This window comes from Hippopotamus amphibius, chromosome 8 (assembly GCF_030028045.1).
Source record: "Hippopotamus amphibius kiboko isolate mHipAmp2 chromosome 8, mHipAmp2.hap2, whole genome shotgun sequence".
In the NCBI taxonomy this organism is placed as follows: domain Eukaryota; kingdom Metazoa; phylum Chordata; class Mammalia; order Artiodactyla; family Hippopotamidae; genus Hippopotamus; species Hippopotamus amphibius.
Window position 1 is genome coordinate 137,407,086 of NC_080193.1, and position 23,355 is coordinate 137,430,440.

General features: G+C 38.9%; 1 protein-coding gene across 3 annotated transcripts in view; it reads right to left on the minus strand.

Moving 5' to 3' along the window:
* Positions 1-17,992: 17,992 nt before the first annotated feature.
* Positions 17,993-23,355, minus strand: part of FAP (fibroblast activation protein alpha) — an 86,918-nt gene continuing 81,555 nt past the window's right edge. For all 3 annotated transcript variants that reach the window (XM_057745710.1, XM_057745711.1, XM_057745709.1), the window contains 5 exons: positions 21,859-21,958; positions 20,744-20,808; positions 20,171-20,243; positions 19,835-19,908; positions 17,993-18,399 (listed from right to left, as the gene is read on the minus strand). In XM_057745710.1, the coding sequence (XP_057601693.1) occupies positions 18,298-18,399; positions 19,835-19,908; positions 20,171-20,243; positions 20,744-20,808; positions 21,859-21,958 (414 nt within the window). In that variant the 3' untranslated portion in view covers positions 17,993-18,297. The remainder of the gene's footprint in view (positions 18,400-19,834; positions 19,909-20,170; positions 20,244-20,743; positions 20,809-21,858; positions 21,959-23,355) is intronic.

Sequence of the window (23,355 nt, forward strand, 5' to 3'; positions counted from 1 at the left end):
AGTTCTGCACCAAAGCGCACTGCTTTTATATGCTCTCCAGCGTTGTTTATCCTCGTAGATATTACGCTGACAATATAAATTTTTCATCTGTGAATAATGGGTTTTTGTTACAAACGATTTCACTCGCCCACTCACTTTTTTCATCTGCATTCTACGCCTGTATTGGGTGGGAACTCAGAGGCCAGGAAACTTTTTATTTACTCTTCCCTTTTTTTTTTTTTTTCCTGAGAATGGAAAGGGCAGCTTGGAAATTTACCTTTCACTCTTGATCAGGCATGAAAATCACTTAAGTACTCTAACGTGAATTTTTATGCTGCAGACAAAAGTATGTGAAATTACATAGTCCATGGCCAACCCGCTTTGAGCACACGCCTTATTTGAGGGTCTTATAAGCCCTTCTTTACTATCTAGTTACAGTGAATTTATCTTAATATGATAACCAATTCATCCTTTCATCTACCCAATTAATAAATCACTCACTCTAAACATACTTATTAAGAATCTTCTCATCTACGCTCTAGGAAATTAATTTGTGTTATTTTGGTGGGGAATTTTAAGGACTATCAGTTAAGACCTAAAGTGTCCTGTTGTTAAAGATGCGATTCAGGAAGAAAGGATGAAGCGAAGTGAGGATTAAACATGCAAGATAGGTGATATTCATCAGACAGGGTCTAGGATTTCTTTTTCCTTCTAATGGATACTTAGAGGCTAACTCTGCTGATAAGAGAGCTGGACTCTAATTTACAAAAGAATGAGTAACTGTGTATACTGTGATATTTACTGAGTTTTGTAATGGGCCACTCAGGACTTCAGTGACCTACGGTATTTAGCCGATATGAGTCTGGTCACCTTAGGGAAAGAGAAAAATGGGAAATGATCTGAACAGTCAGCATCAGGACATTGTTGGTGTAACTAGATTTTAGCCTGGCTGCTATCAGCAAGCTGTGTGGCCTCAGTCAAGTCACACACTTGCTTTATGCCTCAGCTTCCTGTTCGGAAATGAGAGTGTTGTTTAAATGACTCTTCTAAAATAAGAATTTGTTTTCATTGGACAAAATCATTGCACCATATGTTAACTAGATTCCTATATTCTAATATAATCGACTGCATGGTGAAACTTGTACAGAAGTCAATCATTGAGACAACTGTAGAAACATTCCCAATGAACTTAAACAGTTGGACCCACTGTGGATTGGGCCCACTGTCAGATGCAGAGCTATTTAAAGGCCATAGAGATCAGTTCTCTGTGAAGTTGGGGGACCTCAGGAAGCGGTGTTTGTGCTGGTGATTACTGGTGGTGTATCATTAATGTTAGCCTTACTATTCAAAGTGTGGTCTAAGGACCAGCATCCCCTGGGCGTTTGCCAGAAATGCAGACTCTCGGGCCCAAGCCCACATTTATTGAATAATTTTCATTTTACCAAGATTCCCAGGCAATTCATGTGGATATTAAAGTTTGAGAAGCACAACTGCATAAAATACCTATCTCATTTTCTTCACCTTCTCCCCGTGCCTGCTTGTGTTTTGACCTGAGGCCTGCTTTCACCAGCAGAGGGGGTGAAAGAGCAGAGAACTGTGGCACACCTCAGGGCTGTCTGGATTAGCATTTATACAGACTGCAATGATTTGAAAGCGCGTGTTAGTTTAATATATGATCAGATTGCTCTTCCCTCTGGCCTCAATTCTCATGAATATATTGGCTATATTTTTATTAAATTGTTTAGTATTTAGTTCTATTTTTTCCCTTTGCTGTATTTGAGTAGATGTTTCTTCCCCTCTTTGTCTCTGTCTGTCAGTCTGTCTGTCTCTCTTTCCTTTGCAGATGCTACTTGTTTGTGTCAGCAGCCCTAAGAAGGGAGCGATGATGTTTATAAGGGCCTTAATATGGCATCTCAGTAAATGCCCTCTTCCAATATCTCACGACAACACTTTTTTTTTCCCTCCGCTCCACTTGCTTTCTATTATTTCAGAAGCGACTATCCCGAGTTCTTTCAGGAAATTTCCCCTAGCGTCATCTCCAGCCCAACAACACTGATGCTTGGGGTCCCCGTTACCATTAGTGATAAGTTGTGAGGGTGCAGAAGCACTAAGAGTCTCACTGAATAAGGCGCTGCTCTTCTCCCTTGGAAGGGAAAATCAGGCTCCCTATCAGACATTGTAGTGTCAGAAATTGACAAACATCAAGTGCAACTTGGACTAGTGGTTCTTCTTCCAGTGATTGTCCCAACATCAACCTCCGCTTGGCCTTCAGTTTCCATCATTGCAGTTATTCAGTTATTTAGACATGAGACAGGGACAGTGGCCCTGTGTTTATATCACTAGTGTTAAAAAGCTTGTCTGGGAGCAGGGAAGTTCTGGGAGATGTCATCTAGAGTTCCCCCATCAGGCTGTGCTGGGGAACCTGGGGTAGGGCCACATGATAGCTGTGATGTGCCTTCCTGAAAGGTCAATTTGACTTGATATAAGTAATATAAAATGTAATTATTATACGGAGTGGAGTACAAAAGTGTGCATCAAGTTTTAAGGTAAAACAAGTGCCTACTCGAAGCTCCCTTGCTTTCTTTACGATGCTCAGGGCTCACAGCCTGGGCTGTTCCATGGGGTTCCATGCTTGCCTTAATCTTCTACTCTCACCATCTTGAAATTCTTCATACTTTTTGAACAAGGACTCCACATTTGTGTTTTTCACTTGGCCTCACTAATTAAGTAACAGATTCTGCTTAGGACCTCACCTCATAAAATCATAGGGTGCAGGGGTTTTGCATATTTATTTTCCGCAGCTGCTCAGGAAACTTGGGTTGAAATGCTTGAAAATGGCAAAGATCCAGGTTCACAGTGCACTCTGGTGTCAGGACTGTGGACAAGAGGAACTCATGCATTATTGATGAGATTACAACATGTCACAAAATGTTTGGGGCACAATTTGGCAATATTAATATAATTATAAATCCCTATCACCCTTGGCCTAGTAAGGGTGAAGTACCATTCTGGAAATTTATTCAGTCTATGTTCCTACATACGTATGTAATGGTGTAGGTACAAGGTTCTTCGCTGCAGCCTGTGTATAGTAGTAACATGTTGGACCCAATCCAGGAGGCCATCAATAGAGCAGTTATTCGAAAAAGAATAAGAAAGCTGTTTAATGGCCAATATGGAAAGACTCTAAGATGCATTGTTGTTAGGTGAAAATAGGAAGGTGTATTATAGATATATAGTAGGTTACCTTTTGTGTTAGAATAGGGAAAGGGACAAATATATGTTTATTTGCTCATTGCTGCATTTAAAAACATTGGAAGAATGCACAAGAAATTAGTAAAAGTGCTTTGTGGAGCAGTGAGGTAGACAGGAACAGAGTACAAAGAATACTTCTCAATATATATTTGCTATGCCTTTTGGATTTTTTGACAATTTCATTTAATTATTTATTCAAAACATTTGAAATGCAATTTAAAAAGGGTGAAAGTGTAACCTGCTACCACTTTGGGAATACATTTAAGCTATACATTTAAGCTTTAAAGCTAAATGTACAGCTACCCTTTGACCTAGTAATTCTACTTCTAGGTGTTTTACCCGAAAGGAATGAAAACACATACCCACAAAAAGACTTGTACAAAAATATTCACGACAGCTTTATTTACAACAGCAAAAAAATGGAAAGAACCAAACTATCCATCAACAAAAGGAAAAATAGACAGATTGTGGTATGGAATTCATATAATGGAGTCCTATTGAACAATAACTGATTGGCAGTAATATAGATGAATTTCACAGATATGATGCTGAGTTAAAAAAGCCGGACACAAAAACTACATACAGTATGAATCCATTCATAGAAGTTACAGAAGCAAAACTAAGGTTAAATGAAACTCACAACTGTGGTTGTCTCTTGGAAGAGGAAAATAGTCTGGGGGAAATTTTCTGGGGAGGTGGAAATATTCCATATTATGAAAGGAGTGTGTTTTACCAAGGCATGCCCAGTTGTCCAAATAGAGCAGGTAAGATTTGTGATTTCAATGTATGTAAATTTTAACTACAAGGAAAAAATAGTAAAAGTGAAAAAGTTATGGTATGTGGGTGGAGAAGCACGGAAGATTATTGATTATTGTTGAAATTGACTGATGAGTTGTTACAATGAGGTTTTATTATGTGATCTACTTACTTTACACACATTTGAAGTTTTCCAAACTAAAAAGTTAAATTAAAACTATAATAAGTGTGGGGGTGGACCAATTAATCAGTTAATCAGTTATTTATTAATTAATCAGTTATTCTGGAAGCTAAAGAGTTTGACCCTTCGGTTACCAAGAATGAGCTAGGTAAGGTAAATGAAGTTCAAAGACACGTGATGGCAACAAAGCTTGGAGATAAAACTGGTAGCAGAGGGCCAGGCATGGATAATGGAAAAACACCGCATTGAAGGCAGGGCCTGAGAACCACAATTCAGAGGTAATGGAATGGTGATTACAGCTCCTCCTCAGTCATTTTCAAGGCCTGTCCCTAGGGTATGCTTCCACCCTGTCACCTAAGACTTAATAATGACCACTAACAGTTTCCCGATGAGTCTGAGGCCCACTTTGGTTTCTCGGAGGTAATCTTCTTAATATGCATGCTATTCCTCTTCTCCATAACAAGGGTCTTCTGAAAATAGCCCGCGAGCCTGCAAAAGATCACCCCTCCCCACCCTCAAAAATTGTTTATAGCATGTGAGAGAAAAGTTTGCATTAACTCAGGTGTTTTGTTTTTTTAACTTCGAAGAAAAAAACGTAGCAAGTCATTTAATCAAAGCTTTTGAAACTTTAAAACTTGAGTACACAGAACCTAATGATCAGATGCCTTTCACCTCTCCTGAGTGTCTTGGTGAGCTCAGGGGTCCAGCGCAATAAAAGAGGAACATCCGGGGGAGTTCTGAGTTTGCCAGAGGATGTGAGATATATTCCTACTGAGAGATATTTAAGAAAAAGTTTGTGACCCTTTCACCTGGAATGATTCTGAGGAAGCCTGCTGGGTGGAGGGAAATCCTGTAATAAGATCTGCGGACAGTTTTCCCACCCTGAGGCTCTGAGACCCTGTAGACAGCCCAGCTCATAAATATGAGCAGGGGACCATGCAGCATCAGGGCTTTGCACACATTGATTTTATCTTTCACTAGATCCCTGGTATAATGAGGTGTTTAAAATTGTTCTAAGTTTCCGTTGTTATTTTTATTCATAAAGGGAACAAGAAAGAGAAAGAAAACAAAATCACATTGATACAAAATAATCATCCCTCATAATTTATAATCAGAATATATATTTATATGTACATATACATATATAACATTGAATACATGTGTTATGCTTCTATTTTTCGCATATTGTAGCTATAAAAAACAAACCATATGTCATTACATTTATCCAACCCCTTGCTCATCTGGAAAGACTTTTTTCCCTCAAGCTTCTGAGTCTTTAATGTGAACCAATTAAAACATTGCAATTTCTCAAAGGCTTCTGTGAAAGGAAGTAACTTCAGCCATTAGAATATTTAAAATTTGAAATCTGTATACTAAAAAATGCAGAAAATACAAAATGGAATTATAAACACTTTTTCTGATTCATGATGTCTTGTGATCAGACTTGCCCCCTGCCTGAAACTTGCCCAGTGCTGGTGCTACCAACACATATTTTATCAGATGCCCAGTTTTTTGGTGATTTTGAAACGATCTAATCATAGGGTAAAGGCTAAATTATAAAGCCCTCAAGGCTATTATTTTACTTTTAAGTAGAATTTTATCTAATCTAAAACAATTCATTGTTTGACTATTTTATTCTTCAAACATAGAGAATTAATTTCTACAATTTCTTTTTGTAACACATTACCCCAAGTAATTTATCTTTGCGTTCAGAAACAGTTCTATGGCCTCAGTTATGTGTTCTAATCCTGAGTCTTTCTGGCTGAAAAGCAAATTGTTTCTTTGTTGCCACATTGTCAGAGGAAGTGAAGACTGATTTTTCACTTCCATTTTTTTTTTTTAATTTTTTTATTTTTTTATTTTTTTGGGGGTACACCAGGTTCAATCATCTGTTTTTATACACATATCCCCGTATTCCCTCCCTTCCTTGACTCCCCCCTCACTTCCCTTTTAATAAAGATCTTTTTCTCCTCATAGAGCACCCCAGAATATTAACTGTGAGCCCTTTCTAATGCTGAAGAAAGATAGATTCTCCTGTTCTTTCTCATAAATCTAGTCCGTGGTCATCAGCATCCTCCTTAAACACTGAGCAGCTAACTCTAGAAGTCAAAGTCTGCCTGTTAGACCTTTTTCTCCTCCCTTCCTCTCAACACTAGGCATAATGTAGAGCAAAAAAGGAGACTCACTGAATACCTTAAATTTTGCTTTGGTTTATTAAGCACCAATTTGCATCTAATGTTTTTCTGGACAATTGTCCTACATAAATGTATCATTTAGGACAGTTGAAATTAATGAAAACAATCAAGTATAAATTATAATTTCAGGGCAACGTTTGACTTAGCACCTGGATGAAAGTGTAATAGTCATTCATTTCAGTGGGTAGCACATTGTACCAACCACCTGATTAGGTGATTGCTTTTTTTGCATTTTCACCTGGAATTCATAGATAGGCTTAGTTATAGGCAACCGATTTAGAAAATAATAATGATTTGAAAACATGTCTATTGTTTAAGGCCAGATTATTATTATCAACTTTTTTACTTCAGAGATGAGGAGCAAGTCCTCTAATATAATTGAGATAGCTACCATTTATTATATCCTACTAAAAGCAAAACTCTCCAAATATATTATTGTCTAATCCTCATAATACACAGTTTTTAAAATATTTTTGCCTCCATTTTGCAAATAACGAGATAGGGGCTTCGAACTGGAAACCAAGTTGCTTAAAGCCACATCTGGATCTGAGTCCAGATCATGCTGCCTTTCCAGAGGAGGGCTCTGCAAAGCAGTGGTGGGAATCCCAGCAGGATCTCCTAACCTCCTCAGAATCTGCCTTGACTTCTATCTGAGTCAATTCACAGCTGCCAGATGGCTAAGATAGCAAAAGCTCTAAAAAATAAACAATTGGCAATTAGAGGTATTTTATAGTTTAGCTTTTATTTTGAAAGTGTATGATTCACTGGTTTTTAGCTTATTCACAATGTTGTATAACCATCACCACTATCTACTTCCAGAACCTTTTCATTGCTCTCAAAAGAAACCCTGTCCCATTAGCAGTTATTCCCCACCTCCCCTTTCCCAGTCCTTGACAACCACCGAACTACCTTCTCTCTGATACTTGCCTATTCTGTGCACATCTCATATGAATGGAATCACTCAATACATGCATCTAACTTCTTTTACTTAGCATAACATTTTCAAAGTTCATCAATGCTGTAGCATGAATCAGTACATCATTGCCTTTTATGATTGCATAATATTCCATTATATGTATATATAACAGTTTTTGTTGAACTGTTCATCAGTTGTTGAACACTTGGTTGGTTTCCACGTTTGAGCCGCTATGAACAATGTTGCTATAAATATTTGAGTACAAGCTTTTGTCTGGACTATACTTTTAATTCTCTTAGGCAAAGTAGAATTCTAGAAGTCTTAAGAAGAATTCTAGAAGTAGAATTGATGGGTTATGTTTAACTTATCTTGAGCCTGCCAAACTGCTTTCCAAAGCGACTGTGGAGATTCCATCTTTTAAGAATCAGATCCATGAGTTTTGGAGATGTCACCCAATTGATTTTCCACCCTTTCTTACAGCTACAGATTTCACTTTCTGGTGAAGAAGCTGGAACATTGAAAGAATATAGGATTGAAAGTAGAGTAAGGGAATGAGACAGGTCTTGGAAAGGAGAGTGTGTTCTTATAGTTTTCTGCAGATAGATGTGAAAACAGAATAGGAGGAGCAAAGAAGGAGGCAGCCTTAGGTTGCGTATTTGAAAAAGTCATTTTGGAAGAGCTGCTATGCTGAGTGCAGTTGAGCAGGAAGATGGAAGAACAGAACTTGAGGCAGACTATCGAATATCTGGTATTTGAGAAGTCTAAGTGTTTTGAAAGCTTATGAGGTGTAAGGTATGACTGACGGGGTGAATTCTATGGGTTTCCTCTCTTTTGTGTCCAGAGGTGTGGTGGTGTGCATGACAACTGGTTAAAAAAATATAACAAATTTTAATTTTTTCTTTAATTAAGAATAAAAATATTCCTTTTATTAGCAATGAGAATGGATCAACATAAATATTTATAAAGACCCAAGAGCCTAATTTTCTGAAATCTACTCTTCTCTTAGATTAAAAACATGAGTTTACTGATTCTAGAAAGGGTGCCATAATTATCACAGATTATTTATGCTGAAAATCTTTACAAATGGAATTTTTAAAACTAGATTTTTAAAAAATGTATTGAGGTGAAATTCATGTAACAAAACCAAACTGTTTAAGGTGAACAATTCAGTTGTATTTAGTACATTCCCAATGTGGTGCAACCACCAACTCCATCTAGTACCAAAACATTTCAGTCACTCCAAAAGAAAATATGCCTTATCCATTAAACAGTGTCTTCCCATCCTCAGGCAACTACCAATCTGTATTCTGTCTTGGGGACTTACCTATTCTGGATATTTTGAATAAATGGAATCATACAATAGCCTTTTGTATCTGGTATTCTTTCACTTAGCTTGTTTTCCAGGTTCATTCACATTGTAGCATCTATCAGTACTTCGTTTCTTTTTATGGCTGAATAATAGTCTTTTTGTGTATATGCCACAATTTGTTCATCCATTCATCCTTTGATGGACACGTGTGCTGTTTCCACCCTTTAACTATTGTGAATCAGTGCTGCTTTGAACACATACGCCTCTACAGGTATTTGTTTGAGAACCTGTTTTCAGTTCTTTCAGGTGTACATCTAGAAGTGGGCTTGCTGGGTTGTATAGTAATTCTATGTTTAACGTTTAGGAGAGCTACTAAACCGTTTTCCACTGCAGCTGAACCATTTTACATTCCTGCCAGCAATATGTGAGGGTTCCAATTTATCCATATCTTTGCAAGACTTCTTTTCTTCTCTTTCTAACAGCCATCTTTGTAGGTGTAAAGTGGTACTTCATTGTGGTTTTGATCTACATTTCTCTAATAACTAAGGAGATCAAACATCTTTTCACATGCTTGTTGGTCATTTGTGTAACTTCTTTGGAAAAATGTTTATTCAAGTTCTTTACCCATTTTTTAATTCTGTTGTTGAATTGTAAGTGTTCCTTATGTATTCTAGATACTAGACCTTAAAAATAAAGACGTGTGTATATACCTCTATATACTACATATGTGCATATGTATATTTAAATATGTATATTATGCATATTAAACATAACTACAAACTGTATATGATATATGAAATTCTTTTTCAAAAATGAATAAAATTTCAAGGAAAAAAGTTATGCTTTTCAATAAATTACATGCATTAGCAGTTGCAGCCATAGATTCCATGACTTTACTTATTTTCTGGGAGATATGATATAGGATGATGTGACTATTGAGTAGTTAACACATAAGGTTTACCACAAATTTTTAACACTTTGATAATGATAAATTACTCACTAATACTTGTTAAGAGGAAACACTGTACAAAAGACTCTACGTCAAGGAAATGATACTAGGGTTTCCTATAGCAGTTTTCGCTGGGCACAGCTTTTTCACCAGAGAAGATTATGTAAACAATATTTTATGGCTCCTGATACTGTAACTTGAGAAAGTAAATAATAAAAGTACTCTGGATATGTTGAAAGTGCTTGGGCAACATGGAGGCACACGTGATTTTTTTAAAAAGCGTATACTGATAGCCACTAACTAAAAACAGGGGAGAGATACAAAATGCTTCTTTTCCATGGAATTATAAATTTTTTACTGTTTGTTTTCTCTAAAAACCTAATCTGGAGGAATAAAGCCTCAGGTTTACACTTTCATTGTTTATTTTTGAAGCCTCTGCTTTGGCAGCCTGAGTGCTGTTGGCAAGATACGCCCGATGCCAATTTGGGGACCATTCTTGTGTGAGCTCTTAGAAGTTTCCCCCTTATCCTGCCCCCTTCTGTAGCTCCATGGCCATGGTGTGGGAGCTGGTAGAACAGGTGTGGGAAGACAGAGCAGGAGTAACATTAGAGAGAAGACATCCAGAAGAAATACTGATGAGCGGAGAAGAGGTGATGGGAAGATTGGAAAGCTGACATCATTTTGAGTCCAGTCACGAGTTGGGTTTACATATTGGATGGCTTTCCTGTACATACACAACATTTTGTTGAGGCCAGGAAGACGATGCCAACTCTATAAAAGTCATCGAGTGATTGAGAGAGGCACAATACTCCATTTTGAAAGTCATCCTACTGATGTTTATTTAAGCAGCCACTTAATGGCTACTTCATCACTGTACTTAAATTCTAATAGTGACTGAGGGCCTGCTGCTAGGGTTGTGTTTATTTCTACTCTATATTGAACATTGACTGATGGCAGTAATATGTAACAAAGCCGTCTGAAAAGGCATTCCACATGCTCCTCTGGAACACCTGACAAATGGCACTGCTCGTATCATGTGGAAGTGTGCTGGGGATGGTATGAAGACCATGGTGCAGCAGAGCTGAACCATGGAATTGTAGAAGTAAGCTCATTTTCCTAATCAGAAATACACAGATTTTAATTTTTAAAATTTTAACTTTACAGTTTGGAGAATTAAGTGGAATAATGTATATGGAGCTCTTGTTGCATAATTGACATTCAAAAATAGGCAAATACAAATTGATATTCACAGACCAAATCTGGCACACAGGTGAGTTTTCTTTACTCATAAATTAGTTGTCAAGGGTTCAACATTGAGAGAGAGTTTACATTTCACAATCTAGTTTTCTAGTTTCTCTTGACAAAAATCAGGCTGGGAAATCATAGGCCCATATTTCCACATGGCAAGAGCTTGGGTCAATAGTTGTTATCCTGTTAGATGCACTCACCAGCTTGCCTGAGTCCCATCCTTAGATTACTGAGACTTTGCTGGCCCCCTTCTTGGTTTGCTTCATTCATTCTGATTGCCTATCTGGCTTCAGCAGTTGCTTGAGACTGGGAACTCTGATCCAAGGCATCCATTATATTTGTCCAACACAAGATTCTCAACTATCAATTTAATTCATGTAAAAGTAATCTCATTAAGGAAGATGGTAGATGGTGATGGCAATTCCTTTGCAAATGTTACCATATCAGCATCAAGCAAGGTGCCATGGTGGGTCACTGGCCTCACTCTCCTCATCCATGTCAGGGGGAACACTTCAACTTCAGTGTTTCTAGGGGATATAAGATTGTTATCCCACCCCATCTCTATACATACAGCCTCAGAAGAGACCCATGAGAGCTCTGTATTGAGAGGAAACAGAAAACCTCAGTGCAACCAGTGTAATCCCAGAAGGTGAAAAGATCCAGGGGAGGGAAGAGTGACTTATAACGTGGGATTGACTCCTGTTATCAAACCTGTGGGTCTCAGTTTTTGGAAGATGATTTAGGGCTTAGGAATTACCTTGCACTATGGTTCCCTAATGGAACACAAAAGAATTCTTAGGGCTTGCAAAACCATGGATTTAGCCCAATAACTGCGGCACACAGAGAGAGTAATAGAATCTCAGGAAAAGAAGGAGCTTGCCCAAATCATAAGAATTAGAATTCAGTTCTCTTGATTCTGCTTAGCTATTTTGCAGATACCCAAGGCCACACTCAGCTGGATCCTAGAAAGTTTAGGTCACCCATGATGAATGGTCAACTAGACGAATATGATCTCAAATGTACAACTTTTGGGAGATATATTTCACTGGCTTATTTTTGCTAACTCCAAGTTTATAATTTGAATTAATAGAACCAACCAATCAAACTTTCAGGGTTTGAACTTACGATCTACCTGATCAGGAGATAGGAATGGTATAAAGTATGGGTATCCTTGTTTTACAATGTGAAGGAAACCATTAGTACTTGAAATGCATTTATTAAGTAAAATATATTTTAAAAACTACTTTTTTTTTAAATGAAAGATGCTAAAATAATCAATATCATTCCAGAGACTTATTTGACTTTTTCCAGTCTGAATATTTTGGGCTAAACTTTCCCAGTTTGCAGTGTCATCTAGGGGCAGTGAGAATCGGAGACAGGGCAGAGCAGTGGGCTGGTTTTCATTTTCTAACTCAAATTATTTTTGTTCCAAAGACCAACTTCTTAGATCTCTGGCTAAGATTCATGTTCTCCTTAACCCCATTCTCTTGACTGTGGACCACCTGCTGTTCAGGGATTTTTTTTTTTCTTTCTCTTTGCTTTGAAGGGGAAAAGGCAAGTTTCTATTACATCCTCATTTCCAGAAAGGGTGAGATCTGTTTCCACTGTGAGATCACACATAAGGATTCTAGTTTCATAAGCCTTCCTATCTGAAAAATGTGGGAATACATTCAGCAAATGTTTATCAAGCTCCTTCTACCTTATTCCAAAGGCTGTCAAGGTCCTGGGTGCAGAGACGTGAAAAGACAGATAAAGTCACTGCTTATAGAGAGCTTATATTTGAGTGGGAGAACTAGGTACCAAGCACATATCTAAATAAACAAATTTCTGATGATTATAAGTGCTATCAACCAAACAAAGTTAGATATTGTGGTTTGAAGTCTCTGGCTGTAGAAGAAGCAACATTAAATCCAGTGACCATTAAATCCAGAGAAGTTCTCTCTAAAGAGGTAACACCTGGGTTGAGAACTAGATGGGCAAGAACACAGCCAAACGAAAATGTGAGAAATCTACATTCGAGGCCCTGAAACAGAAATAAGCTTGGTCTGCACAAAAAACCAGGAAGCAGACCAGTGGGGCTGGAGTTTGGAGGGCAGTGGGTGGAGGTAGAGCCAGAACAGAGGGAACAGTGTGGTGCTTTGTAGATTGTGTGTGAAGTTGGGTGAGAGAACTGTCCATGTCCTTCAAGCACACATTTCCCTGGTGGTCTGTCTTCCCCAAAGGTGTTTCCATCACTGCTGTCAAATAATGACAATATTACTATTATCAAATGATTCTTTCAGGGTCGATGAGTTTCCTCATTGTATTGGTTCTTCTGAAGAGGCCATATTGTTTTAGAAAACAATAGAGATTCATTTTTAAGTGATGGATAATTCTGATACTTTTACAAAACTCACTGATAGGGGGAAGAAGCAAGCTTCTGTTTAAACTATTAATTTCTTGAGAATTAATTTACTGAAAATGCTAACTAAAAAGTTGGTTTACTTTATGTATCTAGGCAGACCCTACCAAATACATACTATATGTCAGACACCATGAGCTCTGTGAACAACAGCAAATTTAAACTTCCAAACAATGCTATTCTTATTCCCCATTTCACATGTAAGAAAACTGAAGCAGAAAGAACACTCACCAAATTTACATAGCTAGTGTGTTGCTGAGCTGGGATTCAAACCAGGTAGTCTAACTTTAGTATCTGTGCCCTTACCTGTTACAGTCTACTGCCTTTAAAATAAGTTATAATGAACATATTTATTGAAAAGAATTGGCACGTGTGCTATCTTGCATTTCATTTGAAAGGAAGGCATTTGCAATACTGCAAACTATTGCTTTCATCTTCTAAAGAAAGTGAGAGACAGGCATTGTCTCCTGTAGGTATATAAAAGTGCTTTCATATAGTAAAGCATCATCTCTTAAAGCTGGAAATTTAGTGATGTGTCAGTTTGATACAAGCAAATTTTATGACCTATCTAAAATTTTCTATTATGTCCATGAATATTGCAAAGGGTGTTTCAATAAAAAACTGAATCATGAGTAAATGGATAGTAGCTTTTTAGCAAACAAATAACTTTTATTTGACTTTAAATGATTCATTAAGACATTGATTTCAGGGACTTCCTAGATGGCACAGTGCAGGAGACACGGGTTCGATCCCTGCTCCTGGAAGATCCCACATGCCGCAGAGCAACTAAGCCCGTGTGCCACAACTATTGAGCCTGCGTTCTAGAGCCTGTGAGCCACAGCTATTGAGCCTGTGTGCCGCAACTACTGAAGCCCATGCGCCTGGAGCCCGTGCTCTGCGAAGGGGGACGCCACGGCAATGAGGAGCCTGCACACCACAACGAAGAGTAGCCCCTGCTCATGGTAACTAGAGAAAGCCCATGTGCAGCAACGCAGACCCAACACAGCCAATGAACAAATAAATGAATTAATTAAAAAATTATTAAAAAAAGACATTGATTTCAAAAACTCATCTTCTGTAACAATGAGAAAAACTCTTACCCCCAATAATTCATGGCTAGCAAAGACTCTCCTATTTCTGCTTGTCAACCAAGAGTAATTATGAAAGAAGAAAGATGAGCTGTCAAGCCATAGTGGCATGACCTTGGCTCGATTACCCCTTCCTCTTAGGTACATGAAATGGACTCTGTACAACCACAGAGCAAAGGATGTAATGCTGCACCAATGAATACTTGTTAAATCATATATCGTCAAAGCCATTTTTTAAATGAGTAGAGTAAGTAGTGGGGTATTAATTAGAGGCCAATAGAATGAAATCATACTGCTCTAGCTTGCCAACGACATTACCTGTGTGTCAAAAAGAAGTGTCTGTGACCCGCATGCTAGTATTGCATGCCAGTAATCTGAGCAGGTGGTCAGTAGAGACTTTTACTAGTAGCCAGATCTTTATCCCCATGAATAGCTTGGTAAGGTCCAGGCACTCTTTTCTCCCTGAATTAGAAATTATTTCACTTCAAATTGTCAGGGTACCTGTTCACAAAGCCAAGGAAGTGTTTTAGCAGTTCTTTCACAAGCTGAGGATGACTTACTGTGTTCAGAATTTTTAAATCTGTTTTATTAGATAAACTCAAAACATCTACTTTTTTGGATACATTCAAAATATCTGTTAGGTGCCTTCTTTCTTCTTTACAAACAGGATAATTGAAAGCATTGTTTTGGTAGGATCTTCTCAGAAGACCACATAATCACCATTTAAATTAGCCCTACTTCATTTCACATTTGCTTATTTTACTGTTAAGTTTCCCAGAACTGTATTTTTTTTTACAATTAGAACATCTGAATTTTAATTACATTACCATCAAGAAGCTCATTAAAGTCACTTAATTGGCAACATTTCAAAAAAAACCTTAGCTGGGTTTAATATATTTTAAAGAGTTACTGTCAAAGTATAATTTCACCATTACAAACAGCTTGGCAACAACATTTGCATAAAGATCTGTCAGTTTCTGAAAAATGCTCAAATGTTGGGAAAATCAGATTCGTTAAGTCGCCTTTACTGAAACAGTCTAGAAATGGAGAACTTGTCACATACATTCATCTTTGTAACCCCTGCAGTACCCAGAATACTGCCATATACAACATAGGTTCTCAAAACCTATTTCCTGAAGGAAATAAATCATACATTTTATTTAAAATTTAAAGATTTAAAAAAAAATTAAACCTCAATAAAATTTCCCTCATTTGTATTAAATTTAACAAGATACCCATTTTTTTGCTGCTTTTTTCTCATTCATTCTCACAAATATTTGATGGTCACTTAGAATTTTGAAACCTTTCAAAATAGCTCTAAGGCCAGCATTGCAGTGTTAAAAATTGAGATTATTTTGAAATGGCATCGTTTTTTATGGTTTTCCTCTTACACATACTTGAATCCCACCCCCAGAGTATTGATCTCATTTGAACTTGCATTGTAGTTACTAATATTTGTTTCTCATCTTTACAAGATTTAAGCTCTGCTTACAGATATGCATATATGTCTTTCTGGGGGAGGGTCACCTATAGTACCTAAATCAGTGGCTTGAAATTGCATTTGTTGAATGAATGGATGAAAATCATCTAAGTTTGCAATACATGAAGGATGATTATACCCTGCAGCGTGAATTAGCATGTTGGGACATCCTTTTTCCCAAAACTCATACCCAAGAATAAAATGTGGCAAAGAATAGTTATTATTATAATTCACTTCCTACAAATAGAAAAGGTAAGACATTTAATCATTCCATTTAATTTGGTATTTTCTACTAAAATCTTTGTGCTTTACGTACCCCTTATTTTCCAAGCCAAAAGGAAAACCTAGCAAAGCTGTACAAAATGTGAACGTAAAAAAAAATAAAATTAAAAAACAGCCCTGCCATGTTAGTTGCTGCCTTGCTCTGCACTCTATCGTCAGGTTTACAAACAGACTCAATACATGTTTGTTGAATGGATGAATAGGTACATAAGCACACACTGACAGTCCTGAAGAACACCTTGATGATTCTACCTGAGGGGTCGGGGAGGCTGCTTCAACAGTGATGTTGAAAACCCGAGTCTTCCATGAACACAGACTTGTTCAATCATTCACCGGTTGGCGAGCTTCTACCATATGCTATGTTCCAAGATATGGTCTGTGAGGATTCCTTTAAGATAGCACCATGGAATAGCACTTTCTGTGATGATGAAAATGCTCTGCATCGAAATCCACAATATTATTTTACAGACCATGGAGAATCCCTGGAGGTTTCTACTTGGGTAAATGACGCAATTAGATCTGTCTTATAGAAGTTACCTCTGTGGCAATGGGAACCAAGGCCTGAGGCTGGAGACCATGTTTTGCACATTGATATGAAACACCAGATTTGCATATTCCACAAAGGCAGAAGAGAAGTTGGGGTCACAAGACTTCCTTATGTCTCGTAATTGCCCTACCATCTCCCTTAACAGAGTGTTAGAAAACGACCAGTTGGCTGGTTTCCCCTTCCTAGCTGGACACAGCAAATGTGGAGAAAATTGTGCAGAAATCTCCTGGGCTTACTTCACAGGCTGCTCCATGTGGAACGGAAAAGGAGAGTAGTAGCTTCCCCCCCGACCCTAGGAGCAGCAGCAGTTGTGTAGACGTGCAGAGGAGGGTCTGTGGCCAGTCCTAAATCTGCGAGGGTGTTGCCCGGGCTTCCTGACCTCCACAAAGTACCCTTCCTGGCAGGTGAGGTGGGACTCCGTGGCCTGAATGGGAGCATGATTGCAGAAAGTCATGGGAGAAAGAAGGCTGGCCTGAGAAAGGTCTGGAAACTCTAGGAGTGTCTGTGGTGTATGACCTTTGAGGCCCCTTCCTGCTGTGAGGGTCCATGCCTGGACTGGTTCTTCTGGTTATGCAGCAGGACAGAAGGCATGAGGGCCTTCTACCAAGCCAAGGATGGGGAGGAGTCATCCGGGACCTCTAATGCGGAGAACCACATCAGTGCAAAGGCCCCTGGGCAGTGGCTTCATGGATACCCTCCACATTCATTTAAGAGAGATCACCTAGGGACCTGGGGTGGGTCTAATCCTGTGGCCGTCACAGAGATGGCACGCTGCCTTGTGTTTCTAATTGACAGGGACAGTTACTGGCAGAGTGTTGCCTTTGGGACGGCAGGCTTTACAGCTCTTCTTTTTTCTTTTTCAAAATAAACCCTATACCATAGAACTAAAACCCCAGAATAATCTCATAGATGTAACATTTTCCTTCTGCAGCTATTGATGTCCATTTTATTTAATTTTTTGTTTAATTTAGTTTGGTGTGGCTTAGCAATCTGAAAACAGTTACCATTCCTCATTCCAAAAAGGGATCCAAAATAGGAACATTTCCAAATTTGAAGCATTTCTTAAAAGGAGCCTGGATTCAACATTCTGACTTTATCAAACGCTTTTGGCAATGCTGAGGAAATCTTCTGGGAGAAATTTAATAAACATTTCTCAGAGGGACGGCAGAGAGTGCAAACGTCAGGGCGCATTTACAAAACGCGTCGCCAACCTGATTTCTGAACAATGCTTTTGCACACTCTGAGCTCTGTGTTCCAGCATTTGGAGTTCTCATTTCAAAAACCCAAAACTGCTTCTAGATTCTTCTCCTCCACGACCGCCCTAATATTATTCAAGCACTTGCCTAACTCAAGCACTTCTTTCTCTGATAGAAACTGGAACCTGCAATTAATGCACACAGAGAAAATAATAGCGTTTTAACTTCTGACTTTATTTTTTTTCCCCCTCAAATAAACAGGTGATAAAACAGTGTCTGTGTCCAAAGCAAAAGGTATGGCCTCCTTTTCTCTTCTTTCACAGAGTGCCGGAAAATGTAAACAATATTTAGGTTGAACTTCTGAGTCCTCTGAATTTTCTGTCAGCCTTTAGAACAACATTCGTTTGTTTGTTTATTTATACCAACATTTAACAGTGTAACGAGTAAAACAAGCAAACGGTCTGAGGCATTTATTGGAAGTGTTCAGATTGTGATACAGTCTTGTATCTGCATCGTTTTTAGTCTGACAAAGAAAAACATTGCTTTAGGAAGTGGGTCATGTGGGTGTATAAGTGCTTCGTGGACAGGCCGGATATGCCATGGTTCTGGTCCGAGTACCACTGAAACACAAAGGGAAGAAACCTGTTTTATTCCTGCAGCCACACAATACATCTGGCTTTGGCTTTTGTGCTCTCAGGACCTGAGAATTTTTCTAATATTATGGTTGAAATTCTACCTAAGAATACTTGCATAAAAAAATAGGTTACATGTAAACATTTAGAACAGTAAGATTTAAAGCCCTTTTATTAACCTCCACTACTGTTGCATATTTTTCAGGCTTATATTTGAGATCTCAGTGGCTGACCTTTCACAGTGGCCAGCATCCTGGGGATCGGGAGGCAGGCCCGGGTTCCGGAGCTGCGGTGCTAGGTCGGTTGCTTTGCTTCTCTAGAGCTGGGTTTTCTCACTTGAAAAATGAGGGGGCTGGATTTGATTTTCTCTAAGGCTCCTTCTAGCTCAAAAATTCCATGAGTCTAATTTCTCTCTGCTGCAGAAAATTCATAATACATACAACTGTAAACACCTTTCAAAGGAGTTAAAAATAGTATCATTTAAAAAAAACCCAGGGAAATGGTATAGAAATTTAAACTTTATTGCTGGAGAGATGCCAGTAAGATTATTGTTTTTACTGAATAAAGGTGGCTAGTGGTTATTGATGTAATGCTATATACTTATGGGCTGAATTGACTTTGGGAGTCACAATTTTAAAAATGGGTGAAGGGGGTAAAAAAAGATCAGAAAAATCTCACCTCACCCTCCGTGAATTATTTTAAGAAACCAAATTTCCAAAAGATGGGGGTTTCCTTTTCTCGGTTCTTGTGCAGCATAAGCAAGTGAGGGAGAATTTACACTCCCTGAAGAGAGGGAACAGTAGCCACCAGGGGCTGTCTCCCATGCTTTGGCTTTTGCCTTATTTTCCTCTCTGTTTCCATTTCCCATTCTTCATGCCACTGGATTTCACAGCTAGCTCACTGATTCATTTACTCAGTAAAAATATGACTTTCTGTGATGGGCCAGGCACATGCCAGGCACTGAGAACACAGAGATGGAAGGATTCTCTTACTCTGTTGGAGCTGCGTGATTTCAGGGAGCCTCTGCGGTCTCTGATAACATTCTGTGATTGCGTCTCACTAAATAAGCAGCATCTTCTAGCTGCTTTGAGCCGCTCAGGTTTTACAGGGACTCTAAGCACGTAGCTACACTTAGTAGGCAGGACCACAAAACTATTGGATTTTTGAGCTAGAAGATCCTCTAATCTTGTGGACGCCTTTATTTTATATATGACTCGACTGGGATCCGCAGAGGTGACATGGTTTGCCTAATGTCCTTCAGGGAGTTCATGAAAAATCCAAGAGTCACTTGCTGGTGCTCTGCCTACTCTACCTTACAGCAGAAAGTAAGGTTTTAGTTTTAAAAAAGAGAAGAAGAAGAAGAGTCCTCCTTTTTAGCTTAGGGGTCTAAGGCCATGAACATGAGTGAAACAAAATTATGTACCATTGCCTGGAAATCCACTTGTGCATTAACCAGAGCTTTAGCAATCTGTGCTGAGTTTTGAAAGTGCACATTATCTGCAACAAAGAGAGAGAGTTACAGTGCTGTTAAATACCAGAAAGCGTAGAGTGACAATGTACCGCCTGGAAATGAACACCAGCAATTATCTAGTCATGCAGTTGACATTGTCAGCAGTGAGTAATCACGCTCGCTTATGGAAATGTCCCTGACTCTTAGGTACTGACCCTGAGCACAGGCATAGGAGGATGCTTAATGTTTCTTAAACAAAGTGATGCTGGCTCAGTATTTTTATGTGTAAGAGTCTTGCTTAAACCTCACCATCTGCTGTTCCGTGGATGAGAAGATAGTCTACATCTCTGAAATATTCTGCTCTTGCCATCACCGTTGAATTCTGGAAAAGGGGAAAAATTAACATTTTAGTTGCTGCAAGTTCTAATAGAAAACTAGCTAAATCATTGTGCAATGGACTTAGCACCAATACTGAAATTATGTATTGCTTTGGTTGATAAATATTTAAGAGTCAGAGCAACACATTTTCATCATCATTTGCATTACTTCCATCTGATTCTTAGTTTGAAAAACTGAAAGTTTATGTGTCATATGTTACATATGAGTGAGACCTTAGGCATAAATGATGCCCGCTCAAGCTGTGTAGGGGTTGGGGGTGGGGAGGACGATGAGGAAAAGGGAGGTTAGGGAAGGAGGACAGGGAAAGAAAAAACAGAATCCAAAAGGAGTCAATTCCTTTCTAGTAAGGTGTTTTGCCTCTGACAAAAGATCGTCATATTTGCTTGGGGACCCAGAAAACGTGGAAACTCTGAACAACTGCTGTACAATTATTTAGCACATTTCAAATAAATTAATGACCCAAATCAAACAGAAAATGCTTACTTTATAATGCTCGAGATTATCATCCTTTGTTGGGAGGCCCATGAATCGCTCTGTGTAGATAGATGCTGTAAAATATATAAGGGTATGTTGTTTGCATGTGACATGTGTCATTTCATTAACCAACCAGACCCCGGAGTTTGATAACCGCTCCTCAATCTCCCAGGTGGAGTTGCCAGGGCGGTTCCATGCTTTCCTTTACTGTAACGCTTCACCCAAGTCACTGGCTCTGCAAGTTGCCTCAGTAGGGCTGGAGAAGCAATGCACGAGAAGATTATGGAAACAGGAGCAGTTAACAATAGAAAGGGCTGGTCTTACGCTTTTTCACTTGTCCCAAAGTTCTTCAGTGGGGGGAATGTTGAGCTAAGATGGACCCCATAGAATGACCTCATTATATTTTCAAAGAAATCACAAAGGCAGCCACCTCTAGCACTTTTATTGGTGTCTTAATTCATTTGGGATGGAAATATGTCCCCCAAGTCCTCCTCTCCCCAACACACACACACACACACACACACACACACACACATTTTTTTCTCTGAATAAAGATTCCCTACAAGTCACAACGGTCTCATTTCCACCCAACACAGGAAAGAGGATCTAATGAAAGCTAATCTTTGTCCATTTATTACGTATTTCCAAATAATCATAAAAATAGGCACACACGGAAGGTGTATTTCCTGGACAAATTTTTGTTTCTTTGATTTCTGGAGCAATGTAACAGGCAGCTGCAGACTGTGGTGTGGCAGTGAATTGCTTGGCCCCTCCTGACTTCCCCTAAAATGTGCTTACAAGCCAGTTCAGCTGCACCTGTGTGTCTGCAACAACATGGAGTTAGCTCTGATTTTAAAGATTTGGTTTCTCGAGGGGCACAAAGTTTACTGGCAGAGAATAACATACGTTGGATTTTGGAAGAGTCCTTCCTCATCTTAAGATTTCTTTGACTGTGGCAATATGATTATAATGAATCATATAAACAACCTCATTTATAGATTATATTTTTTCCCAGGGATGCTGGGGTGAATTTTACTGCATAATTTGTTTTCCTAGCAACCTTAAATATAGAGTAATTATGTGTTAAATGTTTTCGCAGCAACATTTATGAAATGTTTCCATACCATAATATTCCCAGCTGGAGACCGGAGCCACTGCTATCCCACATTTGAAAAGACCAGTTCCTGAAGCAAGGGCCAGCGATGAAACATAACCTCCGTATGACTGTAGAGACATTGTTATGAGTTAGTCTCATAAACTCTTCTCTCTCTTCACTCGCATAAACTCTTTAACATACTTGTATAGCAATTCTACACGCAGTTAGTGCTAATGGAAGCTGGGGAATACGGATGGTAGATGAAATGTCTACCTTGCACTCTTGGCAGCAAACTCTACCAAACATGACAATTTCATCATAGTCAATTATAAACACTTGGTGTGCTGATCAGAACATGGTGCGGGCAGTTTAAGAGATAGATATAATTGCAATTTTTCTGCAAAAATTTCTTTTTTCCCTCTCTGTATGTTTTCCCAACGAGGACCTTACTAGGGCAAACCAGGATTTTTACTTTTCAAAAACGCACAAAAAAGGAGATCATGCCCCAAAAACAAGATGCTTCCCACAGGGTGCAAAATCCTGTGAGGCAGAACTTATATCTGTGTATTTACTCATTTATTTTCGTAACAGAACAGCAAGGGAAGGACACAAGAAACTTTTGGGTAGTTTAAGATATGGCCAGAGTTTGTGTATAAGGTAGCATTATATATTCTGTTTTGAGGATTTCTGGCATAGCAGCTCAAAGAAGGAAAAGCCATTGGTGTCTTTAAAAATCTTACATGCCCCCCAACCCCAACGTAAGGGAAAAACAAAGAAATACAAAAGGGGATGCAAATTGCAGAGTCGGGAATAGATTTAGCACTCATCAATTTTCTTCCCCAGGGAATTGGTAGGTGGTTCAGAAACGTGACCCTGATAACAGCAGGTGTGTGCCTGTGTCACTTGAAAATTTGAACCTTTTCCTAAAAATGAACAAATGAACAGAGCATCACAGTAAATCTGCATCTCCCCCTGGAAGGCAAATTTGGTCTCTGTAAACCTGCTGGGAGAGCGCTGCTTCCTCTAGGAACATGGATTAAGCAGTGTTCTGGGACATGGATCCTCCCCCCACCCAAATGTGTGTGCTAGATTAGGAAGTGATTCTCGGTGTTTATTCTTGCCCAGACACAGGAACGTCCTTACAAATCAAAAGAGGACAGTGTGACTCTCTAACCAAGGGCGTGCCTTGTTTTTAGAACCTTATTACCACAAGCTTCTGGGAATCATTTGCCCTCAGGTCAGGAAAGATCATACCATCCTTTGCCACAGAAGAGTCAGTTTTGAGAGAGGGTGAAACTGAGGGTGGCAGTGAGAGCCCTACAGAGCAAGGGAGAGACAGGAGACAGACGTGGTGAAATCAAGACAGCAGGTCAGTGGCGGGGGTCTGGTCTTAACCCATGAAATACATGGCCTGGGTAATAAGCTAAACCACCTTGCTGAATTCAATTGTTAGAGAAAGAATGCTCTAACTAGCTACAGTTTTATGCTCCCAACTCTGGGGAATCTTATTGAGGACCCTTGGCTA